The 25,997-nt window shown below is 56.2% G+C and overlaps 9 protein-coding genes across 9 annotated transcripts; 3 read left to right on the plus strand and 6 right to left on the minus strand.

Moving 5' to 3' along the window:
* Positions 1-1,588: 1,588 nt before the first annotated feature.
* Positions 1,589-2,626, minus strand: B0T26DRAFT_745474 (uncharacterized protein; the record flags this gene model as incomplete). The annotated part of the gene is made up of 1 exon (XM_060444566.1): positions 1,589-2,626. The coding sequence occupies one exon, from the start codon at positions 2,624-2,626 to the stop codon at positions 1,589-1,591; it is 1,038 nt and encodes a 345-aa protein (XP_060302310.1).
* A 2,438-nt stretch (positions 2,627-5,064) lies between these two features.
* B0T26DRAFT_634999 (muts domain V-domain-containing protein) lies at positions 5,065-8,547 on the plus strand (the record flags this gene model as incomplete). Its single annotated transcript, XM_060436680.1, has 4 exons — positions 5,065-5,123; positions 5,241-5,637; positions 5,738-6,526; positions 6,661-8,547. 4 exons carry the CDS (start codon positions 5,065-5,067, stop codon positions 8,545-8,547), a joined length of 3,132 nt encoding a protein of 1,043 aa, XP_060302311.1.
* A 244-nt stretch (positions 8,548-8,791) lies between these two features.
* On the minus strand, positions 8,792-10,195 carry B0T26DRAFT_842659 (60S acidic ribosomal protein P0). Its single transcript, XM_060447564.1, has 3 exons — positions 9,895-10,195; positions 9,065-9,828; positions 8,792-9,011 (listed from the first exon to the last, which is right to left on the minus strand). Exons 1-3 carry the CDS (start codon positions 10,066-10,068, stop codon positions 9,005-9,007), a joined length of 945 nt encoding a protein of 314 aa, XP_060302312.1. The 5' UTR covers positions 10,069-10,195; the 3' UTR covers positions 8,792-9,004.
* A 425-nt stretch (positions 10,196-10,620) lies between these two features.
* On the plus strand, positions 10,621-12,833 carry B0T26DRAFT_19797 (uncharacterized protein). The gene is made up of 2 exons (XM_060433728.1): positions 10,621-12,133; positions 12,228-12,833. Exons 1-2 carry the CDS (start codon positions 10,845-10,847, stop codon positions 12,619-12,621), a joined length of 1,683 nt encoding a protein of 560 aa, XP_060302313.1. The 5' UTR covers positions 10,621-10,844; the 3' UTR covers positions 12,622-12,833.
* Positions 12,834-13,492: 659 nt separating this feature from the next.
* B0T26DRAFT_19758 (mitochondrial targeting protein) lies at positions 13,493-15,055 on the minus strand. Its single transcript, XM_060433725.1, has 4 exons — positions 14,913-15,055; positions 14,782-14,851; positions 13,883-14,719; positions 13,493-13,821 (listed from the first exon to the last, which is right to left on the minus strand). Exons 1-4 carry the CDS (start codon positions 14,946-14,948, stop codon positions 13,520-13,522), a joined length of 1,245 nt encoding a protein of 414 aa, XP_060302314.1. The 5' UTR covers positions 14,949-15,055; the 3' UTR covers positions 13,493-13,519.
* Positions 15,056-17,567: 2,512 nt separating this feature from the next.
* B0T26DRAFT_20257 (uncharacterized protein) lies at positions 17,568-18,912 on the minus strand. The gene is made up of 2 exons (XM_060433748.1): positions 18,539-18,912; positions 17,568-18,457 (listed from the first exon to the last, which is right to left on the minus strand). Exons 1-2 carry the CDS (start codon positions 18,588-18,590, stop codon positions 17,853-17,855), a joined length of 657 nt encoding a protein of 218 aa, XP_060302315.1. The 5' UTR covers positions 18,591-18,912; the 3' UTR covers positions 17,568-17,852.
* Positions 18,913-19,666: 754 nt separating this feature from the next.
* Positions 19,667-21,335, plus strand: B0T26DRAFT_669849 (uncharacterized protein; the record flags this gene model as incomplete). The annotated part of the gene is made up of 5 exons (XM_060439112.1): positions 19,667-19,758; positions 20,015-20,131; positions 20,169-20,385; positions 20,461-21,042; positions 21,285-21,335. 5 exons carry the CDS (start codon positions 19,667-19,669, stop codon positions 21,333-21,335), a joined length of 1,059 nt encoding a protein of 352 aa, XP_060302316.1.
* A 1,433-nt stretch (positions 21,336-22,768) lies between these two features.
* B0T26DRAFT_684282 (uncharacterized protein) lies at positions 22,769-23,719 on the minus strand. The gene is given in 3 exon segments (XM_060440834.1): positions 22,769-23,062; positions 23,180-23,667; positions 23,683-23,719. 1 exon segment carries the CDS (start codon positions 23,611-23,613, stop codon positions 23,224-23,226), a length of 390 nt encoding a protein of 129 aa, XP_060302317.1. The 5' UTR covers positions 23,614-23,667; positions 23,683-23,719; the 3' UTR covers positions 22,769-23,062; positions 23,180-23,223.
* A 1,462-nt stretch (positions 23,720-25,181) lies between these two features.
* On the minus strand, positions 25,182-25,442 carry B0T26DRAFT_626865 (uncharacterized protein; the record flags this gene model as incomplete). Its single annotated transcript, XM_060436192.1, has 1 exon — positions 25,182-25,442. A coding segment is annotated over one exon (261 nt), but the record flags the coding sequence as incomplete, so codon positions are not given.
* Between the last annotated feature and the right edge of the window lie 555 nt (positions 25,443-25,997).

Genomic DNA, 25,997 nt, shown 5'->3' on the forward strand with positions numbered 1-25,997 from the left:
CGGAAACCGCGCCGAAGTCGTAAACCGCGTGGCCATCTAGGCGGACAATAACGTTCCGTCTTATGGAGTAGTCTCTGTGCGTGTTTGGAACTCCGTATTCTTGGGGGTTCAAGATTTTACAACTGCGAACAGTTAACAAGCCTTTCATACGCAACGCTCCAGAGGCAATAGGCAGTGTCCGAGAGACAGGATACCTTAGGTACCTAGGTACCTATAGGGTGTGATCTAGAGTGGCAGAGCATCGTTCCCCGTGGCGCCACCCGTAGTCGGTGAGAAAGACACCTAACTTGCGAAGCCAGGAGTGTTGTCGCCGAACGCCCATCATCCATCCCAAGAGGAGGGGCCTACCACCGCGTCGCGTCGCAATGAGCAAATCAAATGCATGCTCTCTCCTATCCCACAATAGGCTGCAAATGGTACTTTCACGATCTGACTGATCTAGCCGCCGGCACAGTTGAACTCCCCGAGCCGAGTCTCTTTCACGCTTGTGCCCGTACGGGTGGGCGAACGTGGCGAGTATACGAGAGCCGCGCGGGCGGGCCACAACATGGATGGCCAGCTGGAAAGGACCGCCCAGGGCCCTAGACAGGCCACAAGTTCCCCAACCATTAATAATCGCGTAATCGTGCACAATGTAATTGTTCGCTCGGTCGGGAAGACGGGCGCAAAAAGTAGTGCGAATCCGACAGGATGACAAACAAACAACACAAGCGAAACCCCGGGGATTTGTCTTCATTCTTCAAGGATTAATCAAACAAACGATGGAAATTTGGAAATGATGAATAAGAGGCGAAAAATGAGCCCTCGGCTAGTAGGGCTTACGGCACCCAGCCGGCTTGGCCGGAGATATATCCCCAGGTAAGCCCCGATGGTAATTCCATGTTACGGATTTACCTTGACGCCCCATTCACCTACCTCCGGTGCCGCCATCGGCGGAAGTTGTCGCTTTGCGCTCCAGCACATGGATGTTGTTAAGGTACCTAGGTAGATTCAGCTGCGGCGGTGCAGCAATTCGGTGTTCGGTTGCCGGAAACTACGACTCGAGAAAATGGGTGGGCTGCTCTGGAGAAACGCGGCGCGTACATGATCCTGTGTCTGACCGGCGCAACCGATTTTACTCCGAGATGTGTCGTCCGTAGATGTGTCGTACGTATAACAACGCCACGAGTAACACACAAAAATGTAGGTACGTATGTATGTGAGTGTATGATTTTTAATGTTGATGTTTAGCGTATGTGTATGGGTATCAAGCTGTAGGGCATTATTATCTGAATACTGTCACAGTATGTCCTCCAGGGAGGTCGAGTAAATAAACCAAATACATATTTGGCGTGTATGAATATCTACGCAACGCTTGCTGGTCCGCTAATGACATTGTGAATCCAACGTTGCGCCGTCCAGCTCCCCGTCCAAGCAGCAAGAACCCCCAACGTTATCTCGGCCGAGAAGGGGTCGAGCCCACCCGCCATGATCATGATATATCCAAACAAGTAATAAATGAAAATAGAGTTGTGAAAAAAAAAGTCGAGTCATGACACGGAACTCCTCGTGGTAGGCTTGCTGGTGCCCAGCTGCACTCCTTTGGACGTTATCTCCTCGTCGTCGTCCTCTTCAGCGTCTTCGTCGTCTTCATCATCGAGCTCTTCGTCCCCCCTTCCTGGCCGTCCTCCACCATGGCATCCACGTCGCCGTCTTCGCGGTTCCCGGCGTCTTCTTCGTAGTCCTCGTCGTCATCATACGAGCTCTCGCTCTCCGTGTCGCTCTCGTCAAACGACAGCGCGCCGAGCAGCGGCACGTCGATGCGCGCCAGCTGGCTTTTGATGAGGTGATCGGCGACACTGAAGAGGTGCGCGTCCTTGTCCCGTTCCGCCGCCCGCGCCGCCGCCGCTCCCGTGGGCGCCGGAGGTTCCCGGCCCAGGAAGAAGGCGGCCTCCTCCTCGTCTACCAGCGCGTCGTGCACGGGGGCAGCAGCAGCAGCCCCGTTGCTATCGCTGTCACGGTCTTTGTCTGCCGCCGCGGTGGGGACAGGCACTTCCATGACCCACCGCCGCACTGCCTCGCCCTTGGTGATGCGCCCTCCGCCGGCGCCGTTGCGCGAGGCTGAGATGGGGAGGACGGCGGCCTTGCGCGCCAGCCCCCGCTTGAACGCGCGCTTCTGCCGCCGCCGCCGCCGTGAAATGCGATCGCGGATGTACCAGGCCACGATCAGCATGGCCGCCTGCATCATCTCCTGGCACTTCTTGCGATGCATGCTCGCCCACGCCTGGCACTGTTGCTGCTGGTAGTTGGTGATGGCTCGGCACCGCTGTTGGTAGTAACTGGCTATGCGCGACGCCATGGCGACGTAGCGGGGGTCCTTGGCCAGATCGTGGTCGCCGAACGGGAACGCCGTCGAGGGCGGCATTGATAATGGTGGTAGTTGCTGCTGCGGCTGCTGCTGCGGCGGTTGCCGCTGCTGCTGCTGTAGTGACGGCGGTAAGGGGGCATCTTTCTTGTTCGGTTGGTTTGGGTTGCTGTTATTATTGTTGCTGCTGTCTTGAGGGTTGGTGGTGAACATGGCGGCTGGTGGGATAGAGGTGTTGCCGGCTGCTTGATAGCTGCCCCCCTGAGCAAACATGGATGCCATATTGGGGGGGAACGGCCTCTTTGTAAACATGGGCTGATCTGGCGGAGGGGTGATGGGGACCTGGGGGTTGAAGAAGGGCGGCAATGACGCCGCCATGGTTATATTGCTGCGATATGGTATTCGAGGATGAAAATGATGTTCTGCTGTCCCTTCTTTTCACATTCGTTTCGATTGCCTTGTCTTGTTGCCGCGGCTTTGGTGAAGTAGGGGGGCCGGGAAGGGTGAGCTCGGCGGAGTGCGATGGAACGGGGGATTTGCAGGTGGGATGGGATGGGATGCACAAGATGCGATGCAGCAAGGGAGGGAGGTATGTATGTACGGATACGTCTGCAAGGTAAGGTATATACGACTTGCATCTATGGAACAGAGACCAAGGTGATCAGGTAATCCTAATACTGCGAGGAAGTAGGAAACAGGAGTTAAACGGACTAAGCAAAACCCCGAGGGTGTGCCAGGTAGGCCAGCCAAAAGCCGACTTGCCTTCTTTATACCTTGATTTGAATGCCTTAAATGGAATTACAAATCGTATGAAAGTGACGTCCTTGGATGGGGTCTGACCTGACGGGACCCAGCGACCTACCGCCCTGGCACCTGGCATGGAGCTCCTGACGACGGCTACCTGGGTACCTACCTCTGGGTAGGTTATAAATTGGGTGGCTTCATGACTTTCAAGCGCCAAGTTGGGGGGGCCGTTAAATCGGCGGCTGGCGGCCAGTTCAGCACGAGGGAAGGCAGGTCCCAGGTGGCTGGCTACCTTGAAGAGGCAAGCTCGAGGGAAGCTGAGGGGGTGGCAGCAGGCGGAGCCGGTGGGAAATGGCCTGAGAGGTGCTCGGGACAGCATGGAAATGAGGACAGAACTGGGCCACCTCGGGCACAAATCGGTCGATGCCGACAAGACTCTGGCAAATGGGCCTCCGAGGTGCAGTTGGGCCGAGAGCGACAATCGAGCCATCCTAAAATCAGGCGAGCCCGAGCCAGCGCGCCATTGGCCCCATCCATTTCCAGTTCTCCACTGTCTTGGCCCTCGCTTTGCTTTGCCCCCAGCAGCAGCAGCAGCACTGGTAAGGCAAGAGCGAAGGATCCCGTCCGTCTGCCGCCCGTACAAGGCCTAGCAGCTTCGGGATTTGGTCTTGCCATATTTAATCAGATTTCGTGGGCGGATTTGGTTGTGCCACTTCATGATTTCATTAGAAGTCTTGGAGGCAGTCGCCGATCCACCCTCCATATAGCCTAGCTCGAGGGGGCGGCGGCTTTCATTGGGCCCTGCGGAATCCCGGAGACCACCGGAGCCCATCGGGTTTTCGGGACTAGCCAGAGACTAATCGGCAGCTCTGCCTCTATTCCCGACCATTTTACGGAGCATGACATCCGATTTCGACTACCGCGGCCAACTACCTTGCCAAGTTGCTATGCCATACGCAATAATAATGACCCATACCATAATAACTAGTAACCACAGACGAGGCATCCCGACTGAATGTTGCTGAGCCTGCTCGCTGCTCCTTACTCAACTTATTCCAGGTCTATAATTGGCACTACACCATTAGCTGCTGTTCTGCCGCTCTCCAGCATCGCTTCAGACCTTTTGGGTAAATGGTCTAGAACGGCCCGGATTATGTAAGGATTCGGCCCACATAAATTAGTAAGTAAAAGCCTTGTAAGGCAAGTTGTCGCAGCCGACCATTGATAACCGATATTCCCGATTACAAACCCGGAAGTAAGGAGTGTACAAATCCGTAGGCCAAGTCCGCAGACAATTCATTAGTACGTGCACTACAGAATAGAAAATACACAGAATGATTACTACACTCCGAGACATGGTGAGTAAACAAGACGGGCCGCCTAGGATGGAAGGGCTGTGATGCATAATGACTGAGGTGAGGTGGAGCGCGCCTGTCCTTGTGCGACGTCAAGTTCCTTTCTAGGTTTCCTGAACTTTTGAAGAAGCTGTAGCCTGGTGGTGCTGCATCCAACCCACAACCCACCCTACCATTCAATGCTACTGATGGCGGCTGTTCGAATAACACCTCATCATCTCTAAACTCCGTCAGCCATCTGGTGTCCCCAGGCACCTACATTCCGGAGTGCGACACAACTTATTTGCACCATATTTTTATTCCATGTCATGGAGACACAGATCTGATCTTGATGTCGGCCCCTGGCCTCCTAGGGCGTCTTCCTTGCTCGGCATCCATTGCCAGGTAGTGTCACTGACGTGCACCTGAGCGAGGTAAGTAGGGACCTAAGGGAAAAGACAGGGGTGCTCCTTTTTTTGCGTTTTCGCGATCACGTTGTCGGCACCCTAATAATTTTCTACCTGTAGATAGCGCACATCACGTCAAACTCTGTTTCCTGGGTTTCCATCCTCGCAAACAAACCACCCGGTGCTACTTTCCCCCGAACTCTCTTTTTGACGGAGACTGAACAGGCCACTCTTGATGCTATTCCCGCGCGCGCACTCAGTCCCGCGCGTCCGGATTGCGTGCAGAGGCTCTGCGTCTGCGTCTCTTTCGCCATTGTGCTGTAGTGCCGCCACTGTCGGCCGGTTCACGGTCCATAATGTGACCACGCTTTCGAGGTCGAAGTCGGGGCCGGGGTCAAGGTCGAGGACGAGGACGAGAACGGCCACTCCCTTCGCCACCCTTGGACTGCTTGCTTCGGCTGGCACTGGCACTCCTGGGCCGCAGACCCGTGCTGGAGCTGCATTCCTGCCTCTGGCCCACGTTCGCGGCAAGAAGACCAAAACCGTCGTGACGCTGGGCGAGCTGCCTCAGGGCCTCATCGTCGCTGAGCCGCCCTTGCCCCTTGCCGCGGCGGAGGCCGAGGATAGCCCCGCCTACCCGACTGTGGTCCTGCAGGCCCGCCGCAACATGCTAAAGTTTGACAACTGCGTGCTCCTCACGCGTGTCGGCGGCTTCTACGAGCTGTACTTTGAGCACGCTGACGAGTATGGCCCGCTCCTGAATCTCAAGGTCGCCCAGAAGCGGACTAGCGCTGGCCCCGTGCCCATGGTATACCTCTCTCTCTCTGTCTGACTCTCATGTGCCCTGCCGCGTGCCCGCTTCTTCCCCAAGTAGATCGACTGTATTCTGATAGACGCTGTGCTGCTAGGCCGGGTTTCCCTTCTTCCAGCTAGACCGTTTCCTCAAGGTCCTGGTCCAGGACCTCAACCGCCACGTAGCCATCGCAGAGGAGTTCCCTAACGGTCCCTCCGAAAAGGTCAAGTCGGGGGGGCTGCTGCATGACCGCAGAGTAGCCCGCATCGTCACCCCCGGCACCCTCATCGACGAGAACTTCATGGACCCGTATGCAAACAACTATGTCATGGCCATCCACCTCCCAGAGGCTAGGGCATCCGGGCCTGCTCCCTCTTCTACCGAAGACGGCAGTAGTAGCCCATCACATGGTGACTCGGCCTTGGTGGGCGTCGCCTGGCTCGACCTGTCAACGGGCTGTTTCTATACACAGCCGGCGACGCTCTCGTCGCTAGGCTCCGTGCTGGCGCGCGTGTCTCCCCGCGAAGTCGTGTTGGACAAGGCCCTCGAGGCCGGCCCGAGTCACTCGGTCCTGTCCATCCTCGCCGAGGAGAGGTACCTCGTAACGTATTCTCCCCAGGGCGAGCTGCAAACCTTGTCCGAGTGGGCGCCCATGCTCGAGTCTGAGATCCCGGCTCAGACGGCCGAGCAGTTCACCGAGGACGAGGTGCGGGCCGGCAGCCTGTTGCTGCACTTTGTAAAGGAGCGCTTGCGGGGGCTCAGCATGAAGCTGCAGCCTCCGCTCCGCTTCGAGAGCATGCAGGTCATGGGCATCGACAAGAATAGCATGCGGTCGCTGGAGATCAAGCAGACCATCCGGGACAATGTGTTTCGGGGAAGCCTGCTGCACGCCATCCGACGGACCGTCACCAAGAGTGGCGCGAGGCTTCTCAACGAATGGCTAAGTAGGCTTGCTTGTCTCTTTGCTCCTGCTTGGTATTTTTGTCTGTCGAGATTAGACCGCAAATGACCCCCCCCCCAAGACCTAGCTGACACGAGCGTGTGTGTGCCATAGGCTCCCCGTCCACCTCGTTGGAGGTCATCAACCTAAGGCAGGAGCTTGTCTCTTGGTTCATCCAAGAGGAGGATCTCCGAGACTCGATCGTCATCCTCCTGCGCCGAAGCCACGACTCGCAGCGTCTCGTGCAGAAGTTCGCCATGAACCGCGGCGAGCCGGACGACCTCCTCCGGCTTGCCAGCACCGTCAAGGCAACTGAGGACATTGTCAACCTGCTCCAGGCTTCCATCGCCTCCCACAAACTAGAGGAGCAGCCACCACCGTCGTCGTCGTCGCCATCTCCCACAAAGCCCAGCCAGCAGGCTGATTGCCTATCGACCATGATCGGCCGCATCAGCTTGGACCAGCCGTTGCAGCTAGCGCAGCGCATCAAAGACGCCATCGACGAGGAGGGCCTCGTGCAGCAGCACCAGATCGAAGACAGCGAGGCGGGCGAGATGATTGCGCTGGCACAGGAGATCGTCAAGACCGAGGGCACCGACGCGGACGGCCTGCTGCTGCCCAAGGGGGCGGCGACGAGTTCGGCGGCGGCGGCGGCCAAGAGTGGCAAGAAGAGATCTGCTGCCGCAACGACGTCCCTCCGCGACCACTACGGCGAGGACAACGAGGTGTGGATCATGAAGCCCAACGCCTCGCCGGGCCTGGCCCGCCTGCACAAGGAGCTGGCAGCGCTCTCGCAGGACCGGGCCGAGCTGACCGAGACGCTGCGCGCGCGTCTCAACGCCGCCAGCCTAACGCTCCGCTGGACGCCCGGGCTCGGCCACATCTGCCACGTCAAGGGCAAAGACGTCGCTGCCGCGGCTACTACCACGACACTATCAGCAAGCCGGTCGACGCGCTCGTTCCACCAGCCCGAGTGGACGGCGCTAGGCGAGCGGCTCGACAAGGTGCGGTTCCAGATGCGCGCGGCCGAGCAGCGCGTGTTCGCGGCGCTGCGCGAGCAAGTCGTGCTGAGCCTGGTCAAGCTGCGGCGAAACGCCGCCGTGCTGGACGAGCTCGACATCGCCACGTCGTTTGCGCGGCTCGCCATCGAGAAGGGGCTGACGCGCCCCGTGCTCAAGGACAACACCAACACCACTAACACTAACAACACGACAACACAACAGACAATAATCATGGGCGGTCGCCACCCGACCGTCGAGGGCGGGCTCGCCGAGCAAGGGCGCACGTTCCAGCGCAACGACTGCCTGGTCGGCGCGCCAGGCCACGGGCGGGCGTGGCTGATCACGGGGCCGAACATGGCGGGCAAGTCGACGTTCCTGCGGCAGAACGCGCTCATCACTGTGCTGGCGCAGATCGGCTGCTACGTGCCGGCCGACTACGCCGAGCTGAGCGTGGTCGACGCCATCTTCAGCCGCGTCGGCTCGGCCGACAACCTGTTCCAGGACCAGAGCACCTTCATGGTCGAGATGCTCGAGACGGCCGCCATCCTGCGCCAGGCCACGCCGCGCTCCTTTGTCATCATGGACGAGGTCGGCCGCGGCACCACGCCCGAGGACGGCACCGCCGTGGCTTTTGCTGCTCTGCACCACCTGGTCCACGTCAATAGGTGCCGGGTGTTGTTTGCAACGCACTTTCACAAGATCGCAGACTTGGTGACTGAGCGCGGCATGCGCTTGGAGGATGGGGGGACAGCAGGGTCCGTGGAGACGTACTGCACCGATGTGAAAGAAGACGAACATAGCGGCTTTGTTTACGTTCACAGATTACGAAAGGGTGTCAACCGGCAAAGTCACGCGCTTAAAGTGGCCCGTCTGGCAGGACTGCCAGGGCCCGCTATACGGATTGCTCAGCAGCTCCTCGGGGATCTACCAGTGGGCACATTGAGAGACTACGAGACGCATAAACCGGCGGCAATTGTATCATAGTATTATGGCATGGAAATTGGGAAACGGCCAGGGCCTGTCTGTATAATTTCTTAAGTTAGCCTTGATACCCCAAAATGTATAGTATGTGTATAAATTGTAGCAAGTGGGTTGTGTCTCATAAGTAGTTGTTTGAATGGGTTTTCATCAATGATATCAGGGTTAAAAAGCTCTTTGATTTTTTCTAATCATCGACACGGGAAGGGGGCAAGGTGAGGTAACTGGTAGGGAATTCGAACTAACCTTTGACGGTGAAGAAATAAGGTGCTGCGTCAGGGATGAGTCCCGCACATATTTCAAGAGCACAAGCGAGTGGGCCTCAGACTGGTCCGCCAGGTGCGATGTGCTTGATTTAACAACAAACTGATCTCTATAAAGTCGTAGATAAAAATCCATGAAACCTTTTCTCGACCAAGACCAAGGTTGCTGGTCTAGGAACATCTTCATGACATCGTTACGTTTAACCGCTGTTGGACATGTTAGCTGCATGAACCGGAAGCAGGGGTGTTGGGTTACTAACAAGAGATCACCGAATCCACCCTCGTCGGAGTCGGAACCCTCATCCGATTCCTCCTTCTTCTCCTCAGCCTTGGCCTCAGGGGCGGCAGCCGCCTCAGTGGCAACGGGCGCAGCGGCGGCATAAGCATCGGGGTTGGCAATGCGGTCCTTGAGCTCATCAATCTCGGGCCAGCTGAAGTCGGTACCAATGGCAACAGCCAGGACCTTCTTGTAGCTGTTGACCAGCGAGTGGATGACCGAGGGCAGGGTCGGGAAGTTGATGGCAAGCGAAACGCATGCAATGGTGGTGATGGAGCTGGAGAAGGCCTTCAGGAGCTGCTCCTCACCAATGTCGAGGACGTCGGGGGGGAAGGCATTGCCCTGGTCGTAGACCTGCGAGATGCCCATGCCGTAGGTGAAGGGGGAGATGTTGAGCATGTTCAGGAGGGTGGCCTCGGAGGCACCGACCTTGGCACCAGCCTCGACGAGCTTGAGATCGGTGGTGATTTCAATGGTACCACGGGCAATCTTGGTGGGGACACCGAGGGCCTGGAAGAAGGAGGTCTTGCCAGGCTCCATACCCGTGTTTCCAGCGGGCACGAACACGTCCGAGGGCGCGACGGCACCGGCACGGGCGGGGGCGGCAACCTTGTTGGCCAGGATCTTGTCACGGATCTCCTTGAGGTCGTCGTTGGTGAAAACGAAGCCGATGTTGCCTTTGACGAAGGGGAGAAGACGCTCGTACTCGGGCGAGTCGGGCATGAAGGTCTTCAGAGCACGGCGAACCTAAAAACAGACCAAAAAAATTAGACGGGGCTCGGCGATCGCAAAAAGAGTGCTTTTCAGGCTTACCATGGTGTTCTTGCCCATCAGGACAACACCCTGGCCGCGGAGCGACTGGCGAATCTCGTGCATCTGCTGCGACGAGACATTGTCGACGGTGACGATGAAGATGGACTTGTATTCCTCCAACAAGCCCTTCAGCTTGTCGAAGTAGCCAGCCTTGTTTCCAGTTTTGCCCCCCATATCTTCTTTGTTACTGAAGGCAGGATGTTTAAGGGCGAGAAGTGCAGGATGAGGAAACGGAGAGAGATGTTCGATGGTGAGAAGTTCGCGAGAGAAATTTAGCACGAATTGGCTGCGCACGGTCTGTGGTGGGTGGGTGCAGCCATTCTAGGGCTTGGTGGGGTCTGGCCAATGGCTAACAACCGCGAGCCCCACATTGGCTGTCCTTGGACGGTACGGATACGTATCCGTGGGCGGATTAATTCGTACCAACTACGGATACCAAGACAGAGTTCGGAGGACAAGCGAGGTGGTGGATCTGGCCGGCGATCGGTGCGTAGAAACTAGAAACCGCGATTCAAGCAATTTTTTCCTGAGAAGTCGGCCGCGCATCCTAGTGATTTGTCTGGATGCCTCTGAGTCTCTTTGCCCTGAGAACTTAGGCCGTAGCCATCTCGGTCAGCCGCACGTGGCTCGGCCCCTAACAATTTTCAACGAAAAAGGTGGTCAAGTATTCGTAAGATACCTGACCTGACTTTAGCTGATTCCAAGGCTCAACAGCAGACGGTGCGTTAGACAGATATGTTTGTTCTAAGAAAATGAAACTGTGGCTTACAATTGTGAACATCAGGTAGACAATTCCTGTGGCAGCAAGGGGCAAGACTTGACTTTTAGAGAAAGAGAGGACAAGGACAGGATTTTCCTTTTCCTTTTTTGAGTGAATCACATACCGGCGCATCAAATATCAACGCTAGGTAATGCTACAGAGCCAAGGTCGTCTTCTTTTATAACTCGTAATGGCTCTGCCATACCACATGCTCAAAGTCTGCGGCGACATCCTGTTCGCCGCACGGGGAAGCAGCATCCACTCGTTCAACTTGAACTTGGAACCCCTGGGAACCTGGAAATATCCAGTGCAGCAAGCCAGCGGGCCAAGCGCTCCATCTCATTCTCAGCAACCCCGAGAGCCGCCCGCTCCGCAGTCAAAACCGCCCAGCAAGCGGAGGAAGCTGGAGGCAGGGCAGGAGCCCGTGATCAACAGCCAAGACGCAGACGCAGACGCAGATCAAGAAACCCCCCAGCCCGGGAACCGGAGGCGGAGGCGAAACAAGAGCGGTAGCCATGAGCCCAGCTACTCGTCCCCTCACGACGTTCCCTTCATCCACGAGCTCTCGGCAACAACCGACGGCCGTCATATTGTCGCCATCACAGGGTCGGACAAGACCATCTGGGTTTTTGAGCACGACGGCGCCGGAAACCTGAAGGAGCTGAGCCGAAGAATGATGCCCAAGCGGCCGTGTTCCATCGCCATCACCCCAAACAACCAGACTATCCTGTCCGCCGACAAGTTCGGCGATGTATACGCGCTCCCCCTTATCCCTACTCCCGCAGACGAGAAGAAGGAGCAGCACCTGCTGCCGCAACAGCCCCAAGATGAAAGCAAAGACACCACAGCCGCCACGGCGCAGGCGCAGGCACAGGCACAGGCCCTATTCAAGCCGCAGGCCAATGAGTTCACGGTGCACACGAAGCGGAACCTGATGGCGCTCGAGAACCAGAAGCTCGCGCTGCAGCTCAAGACGGCCGAGGAGAAGCACGCGGCCGCCGCGGCCGCCAACGGCGCCGAGTTCGAGCACACGCTACTCCTCGGCCACGTGTCGATGCTGACGGCCGTGGTGGTGGCCACGGCGGGGCCGCGCGAGTTCATCATCACGGCGGACCGCGACGAGCACATCCGCTTGTCGCGCGGCCGCCTCGACCAGGCCCACATCATCGAGGGCTTCTGCCTCGGCCACGACGACTTCGTCAGCCGCCTGTGCGTGCCGCCGGGCCGCCCCGAGCTGCTGATCTCGGGCGGCGGCGGCGACCACCTGTTCGTGTGGGACTGGGCAGATGGCACGCTGCTCTCCAAGGCCAACATCCTCGAGCACGCACACGACGCCGCGGTGGTGCCGACGACCACTACTACTCCTGGCGAGTCCGACGAAACAGAGACCAAGAAGATCGCCGTCAGCCGGCTCTATGCGTGCCAGCTCGTCGAGGAGGACGGCGCCGTCGCCAACTGGGTCTTTGTCGTTTCTGAGCGGTATGTCCAATTTCACTCACTCACTTCAGCCCTCTCCTCCCAAGTCCGCATTTCACTCATGACCCCAATACTAACATAGCCCCCCAACCCCCAGAGTCCCGGCCGTCTTCTGCTACTCGCTGCACGCCGGCGCCAGCACGCTCCAGCATCATCAAACAATTGCCACTCCCGGCGGCGCGTTTCCGCTGGACGTTGCCGTGCTCTACGGCGCCGCCGACGCACCACTAGCATTCGCACGCCTCCTTGTTACTCTGGACCCGAACAGCGGTCTTCGGGCCGCTTCTTCGCCAGCAAACCCTCCCCTCGCGGCCGTGCTCGGCTGGGCGCCAGGGTCGGGCTGGAGCAACGTACTGCAGACGCCGCCGGGGCTGATTACTGCTGCTGCCGCCGCTGGGGGAGACGCCGCCGCGGGCGTGAGCGCAGAGGACCTGCACAAGATCCTGTACTCGACTGACAGTCTGCGCAAGACGTCGATGGACTTTGAATGAAGCGGTCCATCCCTCTCTACTCTGCCCTGTTCTGTCTGTGTATATAAATAGACAGATATCGTATCCGATGGAGGCGGAAAGGCACGGCAGTCTATGCTGAAGCTCTAGCTCGCTGGCTTCCCCAGAACCTACCGCTACTTTCCATACCTGGTCACCTAGTCATACAGCATAAATGTAGATCAAGCAATTGGCTGACAGACACAGTACGGCAAAAAACCTCATAAGTTTAAATCACATTTTTATGACATGCTCGTAACCATTCGCTAGAAACAAGAGGCAGGGCAGTTGCGTGACCGTCCCAGAGGGAAGAGATAGCCCAAGGTAGGCATGCAAGCACGCCCGCCTCTACGTGCATCCGCATAACAAGGCAGATGTCTATCTCTCACTCACCTCGCTCTAGAACGCCGTCTTTCATGTCCGGGGATAAAAACAAGACGATAGGCTGGGTTTCCCAAATCCACCCAACACATATATCAAACCAAAACAAAGCAAAAAGGTGAGCCAGAACCCGTCAATGCATGCCAGAAAAAATTAGCAACGTGATGTGCAAGTGTGTAAAATCCTCTATCCATCCATCCATCCCCAGGAATGCCGCCCCTCATCATTCGCTTTGTCATTACCCTGCCACTCCCCTCCGTTCCTCGTCCCTCCCATGCCCATCTGGTCACGGCTCGGATGTGTAGCGCGTGTGTGTAATCTTCTCCAAAATGCGAGAATAGAACCCGACAAAGTCCAGGCCCATGCAGTCGTCTTCAGACACGCCAGACACCCCGCGATTGTCTCTTTTCACATGTCGGAGGATGGCGTGAAACCATGCGGGGGCGTTTGGTCTCCGATTCCGTGAACGCCCGACCCGTGAGGCGTTTTGATGACTTCCAAGCGTTCGACTCCGCTCCATTTACTGTGAAGCGCACTGGACACGCTCCGGTTGGGGGTCGTCGTCCTCCTCCATGTGCTCGCCGCTGAAGCCCTTTGTGCCGCCCTCGACATCCTCGAGATCCGCAGGCTCTGACATGGACTCCTTCGGAGGAATATTGACGACGGCCGGGGCAGGGAGGATTTGCCTTAGCGCATCGAAGTGTTCCGGGTTGGTGGTCCAGTTCTTCTCGGGGAACTTGACAGCAAACTGAATGTACATGCTGCCGTAATCATGGTGACGGTAGGAGGGCATGCCTTGCCCGCGAATCATCTTCACAGCATCTATTACTACGAGTTAGCAAATACAATTCTGAAGCCGCCAATCTGCGTGACCACAACTTACTCGGTGCAATAGCCTCTCCAGGGAGGATGTCGACACTCAACCACCTGTCATCCAAATGCTCGATATAAATGGTGCCGCCGGCGAGGGCTGTGACGAGCTCTATCTCGGCGTTGTACAGGAGGTCGTCATCGCGGCGGGTGAAGCGGGAATGGGGCTTCTGCTCGATTTGAAACACGACGTCTCCAGCGATTATGCCGGGCGCTTGGTCGCCTTCGCCCCGGAACTCGACCTTGGTGCCGCTTTTGACACCGCGATCTACGTGAACGTGGAGCACCTTTCTGTCGACGATGGTCTTCTTGCCGCCACACTGCTTGCAGCGGTCCTTGTCCTTGAAGATCTCGCCCTCGCCGTTGCAGTCGGGGCAGACCGTCTGGAAGCGTTGGATCATGGGACCCATCTGGCGCATCATCGTCTTCATGCCGTGGCCCTCGCAAGAGTTGCATCGTCGTACCGAGCCTTCCTTGCCGCCGCGGCCTTCGCACTTAGGGCAGATGATAGACCGTTGCAGCGCCAACTTAGAGATCTTGCCGCGGTAAATGTCCTCAAGCGAGACGTTGTGTGTGTGGTGGATTGTCTTGGCCTTGGGAGGCGCGCGCTGGTGGTTCATGCCACCGCTACCGAACATGCCGCCGAGACCGCCGCCGAAGCCGCCGCCACCGCCAAAGAACTGGGCAAACAGGTCCTCGGCCGCCATGCCACCGCCGCCGGCACCACCTTCTAGACCGGCCTCGCCATATTGATCGTAGACTTGGCGCTTCTGGGAATCTGACAAGATCTCGTAGGCCTTTGATATTTCTTTGAACTTATCCTCGGAAGCCGGATTGCCTTGATTCTTGTCTAGAGAGGGCAACTAGGTCAGAACTCGGAACATCGCAGTGGGAGTTGGAGGCAACTCGTACCAGGATGATACTTCAGGGCGCCAATCTTGTATGCCTTCTTTAATTCTGCCTCGGTGGCAGTCGGTGCGACCTAGGTCTGTTAGCCGGGCGCGGCTTCAAATAGTGGCACGAAGAGTTATATGGTTTCTTACACCGAGGACGTCATAGTATGCGGTCTCCTTGACCATCTCGAATTTGTGGTGGCCGTTTGACGGGCAATAAAGTGCAGAGAGAGAGCGGAGTGTTCAAGGCTGCTGCTGTTGGTAGCAGGGGTGCCTGTGCCTGTGCCTGGGCGTCGAGGCGAGAATGGCCGGACTAGATGAGGCAGCGGGGTGAGCTAACAGTGTTGGGTGAAGGCGAAGAAAAAGAAACGCAGAAAACGAAGGGCCCCTATATCATATGCCATCGGCTTCTCTGAGGAAGCCCGGCAGAGGAGGGATTTCGCAACGCTGCAAGGCTGTGCGGATGTTCCGAGCACAGGGTGGGTGAAAGACGAGAGATGCAGCGAAAAGTTGTAGGAGGGCAGTGTTCGGAGTTGAACAGAGCAATCACATACCTGGTAAGCGCAGTAATCAGCTGAAACAAAAAGGCTTTGGGTTTGTCTGTCTGGCAGTATTTCGGTGGATAGGATGCAGAGGAAGTTATTATCGTTGCAGCCGGGGATTTTCTTCAAGGTTGAGAGAAGTTGGTAAAAACTGTTGCGGAAGCTTATAATCTTTGGCAGGTGCGCAAGGGGCCGGAGCAGGAGGCTGAAATTCATTGGGACGCCAATCGACTCGCCGCCTTCCCTCTACCTGCGCATTCAGCCCCTCCCGATGGAAATCAATCGAAGACTCTGGAGTGTGGCTGACGCTGATAAGGGAGGACCCTGCATGGCCTAGCAGGCCCCGCCCCCACCTTAGTGCCCAGATGCCCAATGTTGCGCTTTCGGACGGGCTGCGGGAGGGGCCAAGGGCGGCGCCGCCAGGGTGTCATTGAGGTACCTTTCTATCTAGATCTCGCTAGAAGCAGCCTCAGAAGATGCACATGGAAACAAAAAGCGAGCTGGGGTCGCCCCTGTCAAAGTGGCTGACCGACCGTCCGACAGCGGGGTTCACTTCAGCTTCGGACCGGCCTCACAACTCCGACTAAGAGAGACGCATTCGCGACACATAAGCGAGACTAAGGCAATGCATGCATTGGCTTGACCTGCAAGAATGTCTAGGAGGCATATGTCCAGATATTTATATTTAACCCTAGGCGCGTTCTACTACTCAATACCGTCATTGAGTGAATACACCGCTGGTGGGTTTCGCAATGGCGGGTTCTTCTAGATTCCGAGGGGGTCCCGATAAACAGATTCGACGAAGTCGATTCACCATCAACCGACGGCGATTCCATCCCTGTCCTTCGGAAGTTGGGGGTGCGTGCGACAAAGTTTATTCCCCTGAATACGCTACGTAGGCATTTTGTCAACTGCCTTGCCTGCCCTGCCTACCCTAGGCGCATACTTCAAGTTACCTTGGCCCATCTCAACCTTTGGGAAACCTTATCCATACCTTATCAAGAATGTTCCACCAAGTTTGGAACTTGGATGTGGCGTACCTTGCCTTTGCGTACGGAAAGTCCACGATGTCGGTAAGTACATACCTTACCATAGGTAGGTAGGCAAGGTAAGTACGCAGACGTGCAGCGAGAAGACTCTGGCCGAGTTCCCAGCAGGACGGCACCTTTGGCCACCTCATGATACGCTGTGGAGAGGGGGGTTTCAGTTCTAATTTAGTCCCATCCTTGTGCCATGACTAAAGACTAAGGTCGCATACGCTGTACTCTGTATGGGGGGTATACCTTGCCTCTGATGATCATCAGGCACGCGCATGGTTGCCCACCGGCTGGCAAGACGCGCAAGAAGAGTCGTTGGCCATTGATAGTACCAATTTGATACCAGGGTCGGGTTAGGACACGTCAGATAAAGAGAAACCGAAGCCGTGCTGTTGGAAAACCGGACACGGGGAGGAAGAAAAGACATAGCGAAACAACCAGTAAGGGATAACGAGGCAGGTATAAGGGAAGTCGAAATCCAATTGATGTCAGTGCTCTGCCTGTCAAACTGAAGCCATGTTGTCGTTGTTGAGTGAGTGAGCGAAGACAGAACGCACGTTATTATATTTGGCAAACCCAATCAATTACACCCAAGTACAGGGAGAGCTGCCTACCCAAGACTTCCCGAGCCAGTGACTACCAGTAGTAGACGACAGGGCTCCGCAATGGCTCATGGCGCCAAAGGAGAATCGGCTCAACCAACTCACACGTACCCGCTGCATCGTCAGTACGGGATGGGAAATTTTACGTCGTTTTGCTCGTACAGATGTCCAAGGACCAGACGATGCGGTGCAAAGGCGTCGTCTGTCATCGTGCATACACACAAGTCTTTGTACTGCTCTAGGCCTTAGCAGGACTCTAGGCCTTAGCAGGAGGGACCCCCCAGGTAAGGGATTCCTGACTACAACTCCCTCAACAAACCCAGGCTGTACCAGAGGATAGCCTTAACACATACAATCGATCCAAAAGCAACCCTTGATGGCGGGCCCGAGTATGCAGATCACCTATATCGAGTCGTGCGAACACAACAGCTTGGCGAGCTCCTAAGCTACACTCCTATCTCCGATAATCGATCACCAGCATCCTTCTACAATATACATTCTATGTTAGGCCCTCAACAGCATTATCTAGTGGTTCGGGGGTCAGCGGCCGCGCTTTTTGGGCCTGCCCTCTGTCTGGTTGGGAGGAGGGGAATCACAGGTACAGAGGTATGTACAAGCTCAAAAACGCGCGGCAAACTGCTGCTGTGGCTGAGATTCTGAGACGGTCGGGACTTAAAGTTTCGAAATCGCTAACGTCCTGACTACAATAATAAGACAGAAAGGCACAGACACGGCAAAGTAAACCCAGAACCGTGGCTGGCCGGGGGCGAAATCGTCGGACATGCTAAACAGAGCTGCAACCCAGGATAACGGGACGAAAACGAGCGCCATATAAGTGAGACGCTTGAGAAGCATAGCCTCCCTAGCTGACCGTCGATGATGATGGTGCATGGCTATAGTTGTAGCCACCTAGATAGTGCGCTCGAGAGACTGGCCGTACTGCGTAATACTCAGCGAGAGTCCGTCCAAGTCCTTCAGCACCAGGCCCCAGTCAGCAGCAGCCTTTTCGGGCTCCATCGCGCAGTGGTGGGATATATACTCGCTGGTAGAGCGGACTTTGAATTGCGTTTGGATGACGCGCTGTCGCCATTTCTGGAGATCTATTATGTCCTCCCGGAAGATTCTTGACTGCGTGTCGTTGAGGGAGTATTCGTAGTGCTTCAAAACCCGCGCTAGGATGCGACTATACACCATCCAATTCGAGATAACGATCTTCAAGGGGTGATACGCTAAGCTGAGGGGACCGGAGCCGGCCTGTCCGAAGAGGGTTGGCTGTTCGGAGACGTATTTGAGCGTCTGGTTGAGCATGGTTGCCTGACGGCCGGTGTTGTTGTTGTTGTTGAAGCCGCACTGGGACCCGGGTCTAAGCGATTGGAAAGATGAAAACGACAGCGGACTTTCGAAGTTTTCGAAGCCGTTGTGAATAGAAACCTGGCGGAACCGAAGTCCATTATCGGGGCTCGTCATAGGGTCCGGAACAACATCCGAAGTCGACGAATCGACAAGAATAATGCCTTTTGAGGTTGTTAGTGACGCAACCCCCTCCCCCCCCCTCCCCCCCCCCTCAACTTTCCTCTCATATGTCCAACACGTACCGACCATGGACCGGCGGAGGCTTTTTGTCAGGATGGCGCAACAGCCACGCATAATGCCTAGCTGCCGGCCTTGGAGCGGCGGCAGGCGTCGCACAAAGCGTCGCACGTTCCCAGAAGTTTTCAAGACCCACGGAGAGAGCTGCGGCGGACAATCATGGCTCAGGTCGACGACTTTTTGATAATGGATATGGAACCAATTTCTCCGAGACTGGATCTGCGACGGGGTAAGGGCCACGGAGGGGGGGGCGGCGAGTCTACCTCTATATCCTCTAGGCTTGTCGAGATATAGCTAGCAAAAAAGATAGGGTCGATCTCCAGCGTGGAACCAAGGATCTCAAGAATGGAAGGGTGGATATCTTCGACAACCAATACCAGAGCTCAGCCAGGGGCCGTGGCAGCGAGAACCGAAGGAAGGTTGCTGTGGTGTACTTGTCTCATATGACGGTTGTCATCCATGTTGCTGTCGAGGTTGAGGCTCACAGCGTAAAGCTGACACGAGTCCGGCGGTAGTCGGCTCTCGGCCATGAATGCCGTCACCCCGCCGACGCCCGGGTTTAGCTGTTGACAAAACTTGACATACTCTTTGTAGGTCTTGGGTGTGCTGCCAGCCATTGGATCGTAGTGGCCCTTGGAAGCTAGCTGAGGGGGCTCTGGTTATATTTCTGTTAACAAAAAACCAATAACAGAGAGCAGGCGTATGTGTGATGGGGGCGAGGCTCGGTGTGTGATCTCAGTGGGTAAAAAGATCATTATAAGAAGCAGGGCTGTGGAATCTGGCGCGCAAGTCAGCCCTTTTGCCGTCTTCTACACAGCCCGAATGGCCGGGGTGGGCGGGGGGCGAAGCATGGCAACACAACATCTACACGTGCATCTCAGCCTATCTGCAATTGGGGGTGAATCCTTTTTTTTTGGCCCCCGTTTAGGAAGAATACCAAGGCAACCACTCACTGCCAGATATTATAAGTGTCGTGTATACGCTGGTCGTGCCGTGCAAAGCCGCACAGTCAGCCCTATTATTCAGTCCGCTCCCAGCTAACCATCAACAGACGTCATTAAGCACAGACAGAGTAGCAAGTGCGGCCCCCCAAACGTACAGCACACACGGACTGTGGAATGGAGCCACGTACTATGGCAACAAGAGATTGTGTTGTCGAGACCTTCATGAAGAATTACGCTAATGGTGGATACCTGGTATACGAGAAAGTGAGCGAGCGAGGAAAGTAGATCCTCGTGCGCGAACTAGATGCGCTCGAAATCGACCACGAGGTCTTCGACCTAGGAAAGAAGGGTCTGCCGGGGCCGGCGGGTCAAAAGCCCTAGCATTGACGGAACGGACGATCCTCAGGCGCCAGGGCGACTGGGGCCGGAAGTATAAGACGGCACAGGAAATCCTCTCCGACATGCACGACCTGGCGGGGCTCCGAATCGCCCTATACCACCCAAATGAGGCCCGTTTCCCTACCCAACCTTGGACAGGGATGCTTCTAAACGACGGCAAAGCCTGTTTCCCGGATATTTTGCTCGCCACTACAGGGTCCGCCTAAAGGAGGACGATGTCACCGAGCCCGCAGTCGCTGGGAAAACACTCGAGGTGTAGGTGATGACGCTGTTGATGCACGCCTGGTGCAAGATGCATTACGAGCTCATCTATAAGCCGAGACCCGGGATCCCGCCGGCAGACGAGGACGACGAACGGCTACAAGAATGAAAGTGGTGCATCTCTTGTTGACATGATGCTCGTCTCGGTCGTCGACCACGGCGACTTCAAGGTCCTGGAGTCGGAGCTACGAGTATCGCCGCCACACGATGTTGCCCGGCAGCTTGGCAAGTCGGAAACGGCGAGGCTCGTGAGATACCAGGCCCTCATCATATGCAACGCTCTGCGGCGCTATGGGCTGGACTCGTTGCACGTCGTCTGACAGGGCCGCGGCGACTTTCCCGGCCCGTACCCGTCAGGCCAAGACTTCTTGGCGATCCTCCATCCGGCGGCCACCAACACGGATCCGAGAACCTTGGCCATGTTGCGCGGCTTCTGCGACTACCTGCTAGCATGGGAAGACAGAACATGGAAGCTGCACTGCGCCATTTCTAGGCTCGGCTACTTTGAAGTCCAACAAGCGCGTGGTGGCTTCTACTACAACACGGGAGGAGGAGCGGACATGGATGTAGATGAGTTTGCCATCACATCGTGCCCTCTAGCCTTGGTCCGCCTCCTCGACTATTCCAACGAGAACCAGGACAAGGCGCTCGCCGGGTCCTTCAAACTGCTCGAGCATGCCGAGAAATGCAACAACGCGACTCTGGGCTACAGTCGACATTATCCCATCTTCCCAAGGACCATCGGGATTGCCGGCGCTCCTATGTTATCCAGAGGCCAAGACGGCCAGCAGCCAACGGCAGCAGCGTGTGCGCATGGGAGACAGATGATACGGAGCCGCCGGGGGTGCTCGTGCATGTGGACTTTTGCAAAGTACGGGAGTACCTGGATCGTCTTGGTGGCCACGGTATGGGATGCGGTCGAGATTGAAACGGGACGGGAGCCTAGTTTTTATTTTATTTTATTTTTTATAAGGACTATGTACGGAAACTCTGGTGGTTCTCGCTTTAGCATTATTCGGGCTGTCGTATTTTGTGTGTGTGTGTGTGCGTGTGTGTGTGTGTGTGCGTGTGCGTGTGCGTGTGTGCGTGTGTGTGCGTGTGCGTATGTCCAAAGTCTGAATAGTGGCTTGTTCATGTCTTTTGCTAGAAATTTCCGGTTTTGCCATACAAAGAACTAAAACGAGTCTATGTCAAGTAGTTAGCTGTGTGGAGGAGCCACGCGATCTTGATTGTACCGACTATACTTGTTAGTGCTCAGTATCTTCCTAACTGATAGGGAAAGCTGCAGTGGTGACCAAAGATGGTATAATTTGGATGTGTGTAGAAGGTTGGAAGGTGGAAAAGGGAGCTTGTGTGCCCTGCCGCGGGGATATGCCCCACGTAGGCGGCAGAATAGTACTGCCTGTACATACCGCTTCCTTGCCCGCCTTACGCTAGTCTATGGGCTCCCACTAGGCGCACAGGTCTGTGCGCTTACATAAGCTTGAAATTCGCTTACATAAATCTAAAAATGCATCTAACGCAGCATTTACCCCGCGCAAAAAAAGGAGCTCTCAACACCAACGTATCGCCAACACTGCAACGATCCAGCCATCCAGCCAGCCATTCAATCAATCCGTACAATATCTGAATAACGCTTCGGACATATCCGAGAGGTCCGTATATGGCCAATTTCACCGCAAGCCGTACACTGGCTTGGCCGCTTAGCCCGTGTTGCCTGTGTTGCCTCAACGACCTCGAATTCACTGGGCTCCCGTTTCGTACTTGACGCTGGAAGCTTACTAGTTGTAGCTTTTGGCTCTATACGATGGGGCTCTAAAAGCTGAAGTGGAGCCCCATTACGTATTAAGCGCCAGTGTGGATGGAAGTCTTCAAGAAGAAGAGGCTCTTGACGTCCAGTTAGTGCATGGACACATGGAAGCCCGTAGATACGGGTAAAAGTACCTGTACAAGTAGGTTGAGGAGGGTCTTTCCACTGTAGTTGCCGCTGCTTCTCAACCTTCCGTAGTGCTTCGTATGAGACCCAGCCCTGTACAGCCTTATATAGAGCTTTGTCGAGCTCAAGGGGTATACGGATCTGTTGCTTGGCTTGATTAGACCGTAGTTCAGAGAGTTGGTTGATCAATGCAAGCCGAATTGCCTTCCATGCTTCAAAAAGGTCAAATGTTGACCTCTGAAGGTACGACTTAAGAAGCGCATGGATCCCTTCAACACGAGAGGTAGCTGTATTTCCAAAATGAGCTTGTTGGTCGACCCATGCAGAGACAAGCTTCTCTTTGAACGGTAGGAGCCATGTCTCCTTAATATAGCCAACCTGTACAAGGTTTGTCAAGCCATACTTGTTTTCGAACTCTTTTAAACGCTCCTCGTAGATCTCTTTAGTTGGCGAATTAAGGATGATGGACTGGCGTTGGTGTTGAGAGCTCCTTTTTTTGCGCGGGGTAAATGCTGCGTTAGATGCATTTTTAGATTTATGTAAGCGAATTTCAGGCTTATGTAAGCGCACAGACCTGTGCGCCTAGTGGGAGCCCATAGACTAGGTAGTCTATGGTGCTGATTATGTAATTATACAGTGGTGCTCGTGCCAAATGCACGTGCGGGGCCGTGTCAACAATTGACACGCGCAATTGAGGCCATTCCCGTATCACTAGCCCTCTCTGTAAGGAGGAGATCGGAGGCAACCGTAATAAAGAGTACGGAAGTGTGGTAGGGAAAAGAAACTCAATAAAAGAGGAAGCTCAAGAGAGCCGCCAGGGCAACCCTGAGCACGGGCAATCGTAACTAATTTACTCATTTTACACAGGTACTATACTAGGAAAATCCTTGCTCCCCCCCGGGGATCCAAACTCTCTTACTACTACTCTTCTAGCAAGTTTTATCCTCGTCCTCGTCTTCGTCTTCGCTATCCTCGTCCTCACCATCTTGGTAGGTCTCGTGAACTTGGCAACCCTCGCCATCTTCCTCTTCTTCCGACCCTTCGGATTCATCACTCTGGCTCTCTTCTTCCGGCCCTTCAGATTCATCAGTCTGACTCTCTTCTAGTTCTTCTGGCGGGCTTACCTCCTCCTCTCGCTTGTCATCCGGCATCACAACTGTGTAGTACGGTATCTTATTTTCATCATCACGTCGGGGTGGCTCCCCCAGGCCGACCATCGTCGCCCCCTGCCAAGCCATGGCATTGGTGCCGGCTCCCGGCTCTCCGGCTGAGCTGTGGAAGGGGAAGGCGGCTTGACTGCCCTGGTGGGGCGCGTCGAGAGATGTCTGCTGCGGCTCGGGCCCTGGAAGGGTTGGTCTTTGACTGCCCTGGTAGAGCATGCCGGGGGCTGTGTACTGCCACACTCTGGTGGTGGAAACGGCAGCGCGCCCCCCGTCGCCGCCGCGTCGCCCTGCAGACCCCGGGGCTTCATCCGGCTTGCACCCCCCAGTGGCAATGGATCGTAGTAGCGCCAATCATTTGCGGGCACCAGTGGTTCCATAGCTGCCGGTGCCGTGGCTGCCGATGCCGTGGCTGCCGGTGCCGTGGCTGCCGGTGCCGTGGCTGCCGGCAGCGCATGTGACGCATTGGAGTTTGGGAGAGCCGGTGTAGACATCTTGTTGGCGGCCGGTTCCGTTGTCTTTGGTGGCGCCTGTTTTTGGCAAGTTAGTGAAGAAAAAGAAAAAGAAAAAGAAAAAAAAAACACTATTAGTCTGGTAGGTTGGTATGTTTCCTTACGGTCACGGGTCTTCGCTTGGCTGGTTTCTGCTTTGCCTGCCCGTAGCGTCCGTCCCCGAGAGCCTGTTGTTTGTTGGCCCCAGATACGGGACCGAGGAGCTCTACCAAGCGGTTGAACATGCTAATCTTGAGGCTCTCCCGGATCTGTCTGTAGGTATGTGATGTTAATGACAACTCCCTGGGAAAAAAGAAAAAAAAAAAACCTAGTGGGCAGCTCGCTGGTCTCTGATCTTGATCGGTGTTTGTGTGCCGGGATGCAGACAGCTACCTGTTATCCAAGTCACTGCCGCCCGTTCTAATCTTTATACCGCACCAGGACCCTGGCTCTACCTACGGCTACATGCTCAACTGCTACTGGAGATTTGGACATGAGTAGTTTTTAGAAAGCGCCCTCAAAGCTCACTTGACACTTGACATGCCAGAGCCGCCTTGCAACGTTGGGGCCGAGAGGGCTGGTTCTGCTACCCCTGACATAAATCAAGGCTCCTACAGGCGAGTCATGGCTGTCTGTATGGTTGCAGGCGCGGGACGGAGTGCACACCATCGTTGGACTCACCGAACTGGGGCTGAATATTTCCAGGCAGAGCTGCAACCCGATGTGTCTTAGTATGGCGCAGCAGCTGCCATATCGCCGGCTCCATGAACTCCTGCCCCCTACGCCCACCGCGTCGCTTGGTGCCCAAGGCCCCGGACTCGTACCACGCCGAGCCAATCGCCAAGTATACGTGGACGCCGAATCTTGGCACCCGTAGCATATAGATTAGAGCCCCCAGCTTCCCACCTCCCTATACGTTGCCCCTGTATGTGGGAGAAAAATCCCTCGCCGTAGCCTCATTGCATGCAACCCGTTGCGAATGTAGGGTGTAGGCGTCGCCGAGAGGAACACTTGACATGGACAGCCGGATCCCTTTCGTAGCTACGCCGGATCTCTCCCGCCTTTTTCGGCGACGATGATGGCGCGCGGCCTCGATAGTTATGGAAAGGCAGCATTAACTTGCGGCATCAGCTCTCAGAGCGTCACCATCCATGTGGTCCTAGCGGTAGTATCGAGACGGGGACCGCAAGTGGGACTTATAACAAGCGAACTAATTAAGACAATCAATCTAGGCAGACGTAGCCTGACAATACGGGAAAGATGAAGAGAGAAAAAAGTCGGAGAAAAAAAGCTAATAAATCCGCCACCTCCCCCTATCTTCTGCGCTGGAAAAGGGGGCTGGTGCTTGGCCTGCTGCCTTTGCTTGTCTCTTTTTCACTCCTCACATCTCACAAAAGACGCATCTGCGGCGCTCTCCGCATGGGCGAGTCCGACGCTAGTAGATGCTCTGACACGAACGCAAGATTGTGGCGCGTCACCAGAGTGTCGGGGTGGTCGGGTCCCAGTAGGTTGCGCTGCATGGCGAGCACTTGCTGCAGGATGGGCCACCCCTCGTCCACGCGCCCGAGAGAGCACCTTGCCTGCGCCAGGCTGCCGAGAATTCGCAGCGTGATGAAGTGGTCGCCGCCCAAGCGTCGGGCCGACGCTTCCCAGGCACTGAGGTAGCATATCTCGGCCTGCTGGAGATAGCCTTGCTTCGCCTGCTTAAGGGCGAGATTGTAGTTCTCCGCGTACCCGTCGAGCGCGCTCTCGTGCGTCTCGCTGTTGCTGCCGCTGCCGCCGCCGCTGCCGCCGCTGCCGCCGCCGCCTCCTCCTCCTCGGCTGGCCGGAACTAGGGAAGAGCTGTGCGGGGGCGGCTCTTCGGTTTCCTCGGTTGCGGCATGGTGGTAGTCCACCTTGGCCGCCCTAGCCTCGCCGAGGGCATGCTGCGCTTTCTCTGCGTCGTCTTTGAGGCCAAGGTCGTGGTAGTCCTGTAGGCAGTCTTCAAAACGCTGGATAGCAGCCTGGTGCTGCCCCCGGTGTGCCATGTGCGTGGCCATCTTGAAGAGCAGATGCGCGCGGTTGCGCTTGACCTCGACGGCGGCGCCCGGCGACGACGGGACATGGAGCTGGAGGACGACCAGGGCGCACGGGGTCAGGGCATCGCACCTGTCGTGCTCCTCGGCCTCGGCGTCAGGATCAGCAGCGCTCATCAGCGACAGGGCCTTCTCCTCGTAGACAGGCCGCTGGTTGTGCTCCACCAGCCACGCCCGCGTGCACTGCCGGATCAGGTC

This window comes from Lasiosphaeria miniovina, assembly GCF_030549165.1.
Source record: "Lasiosphaeria miniovina strain SMH2392-1A chromosome Unknown B0T26scaffold_1, whole genome shotgun sequence".
In the NCBI taxonomy this organism is placed as follows: domain Eukaryota; kingdom Fungi; phylum Ascomycota; class Sordariomycetes; order Sordariales; family Lasiosphaeriaceae; genus Lasiosphaeria; species Lasiosphaeria miniovina.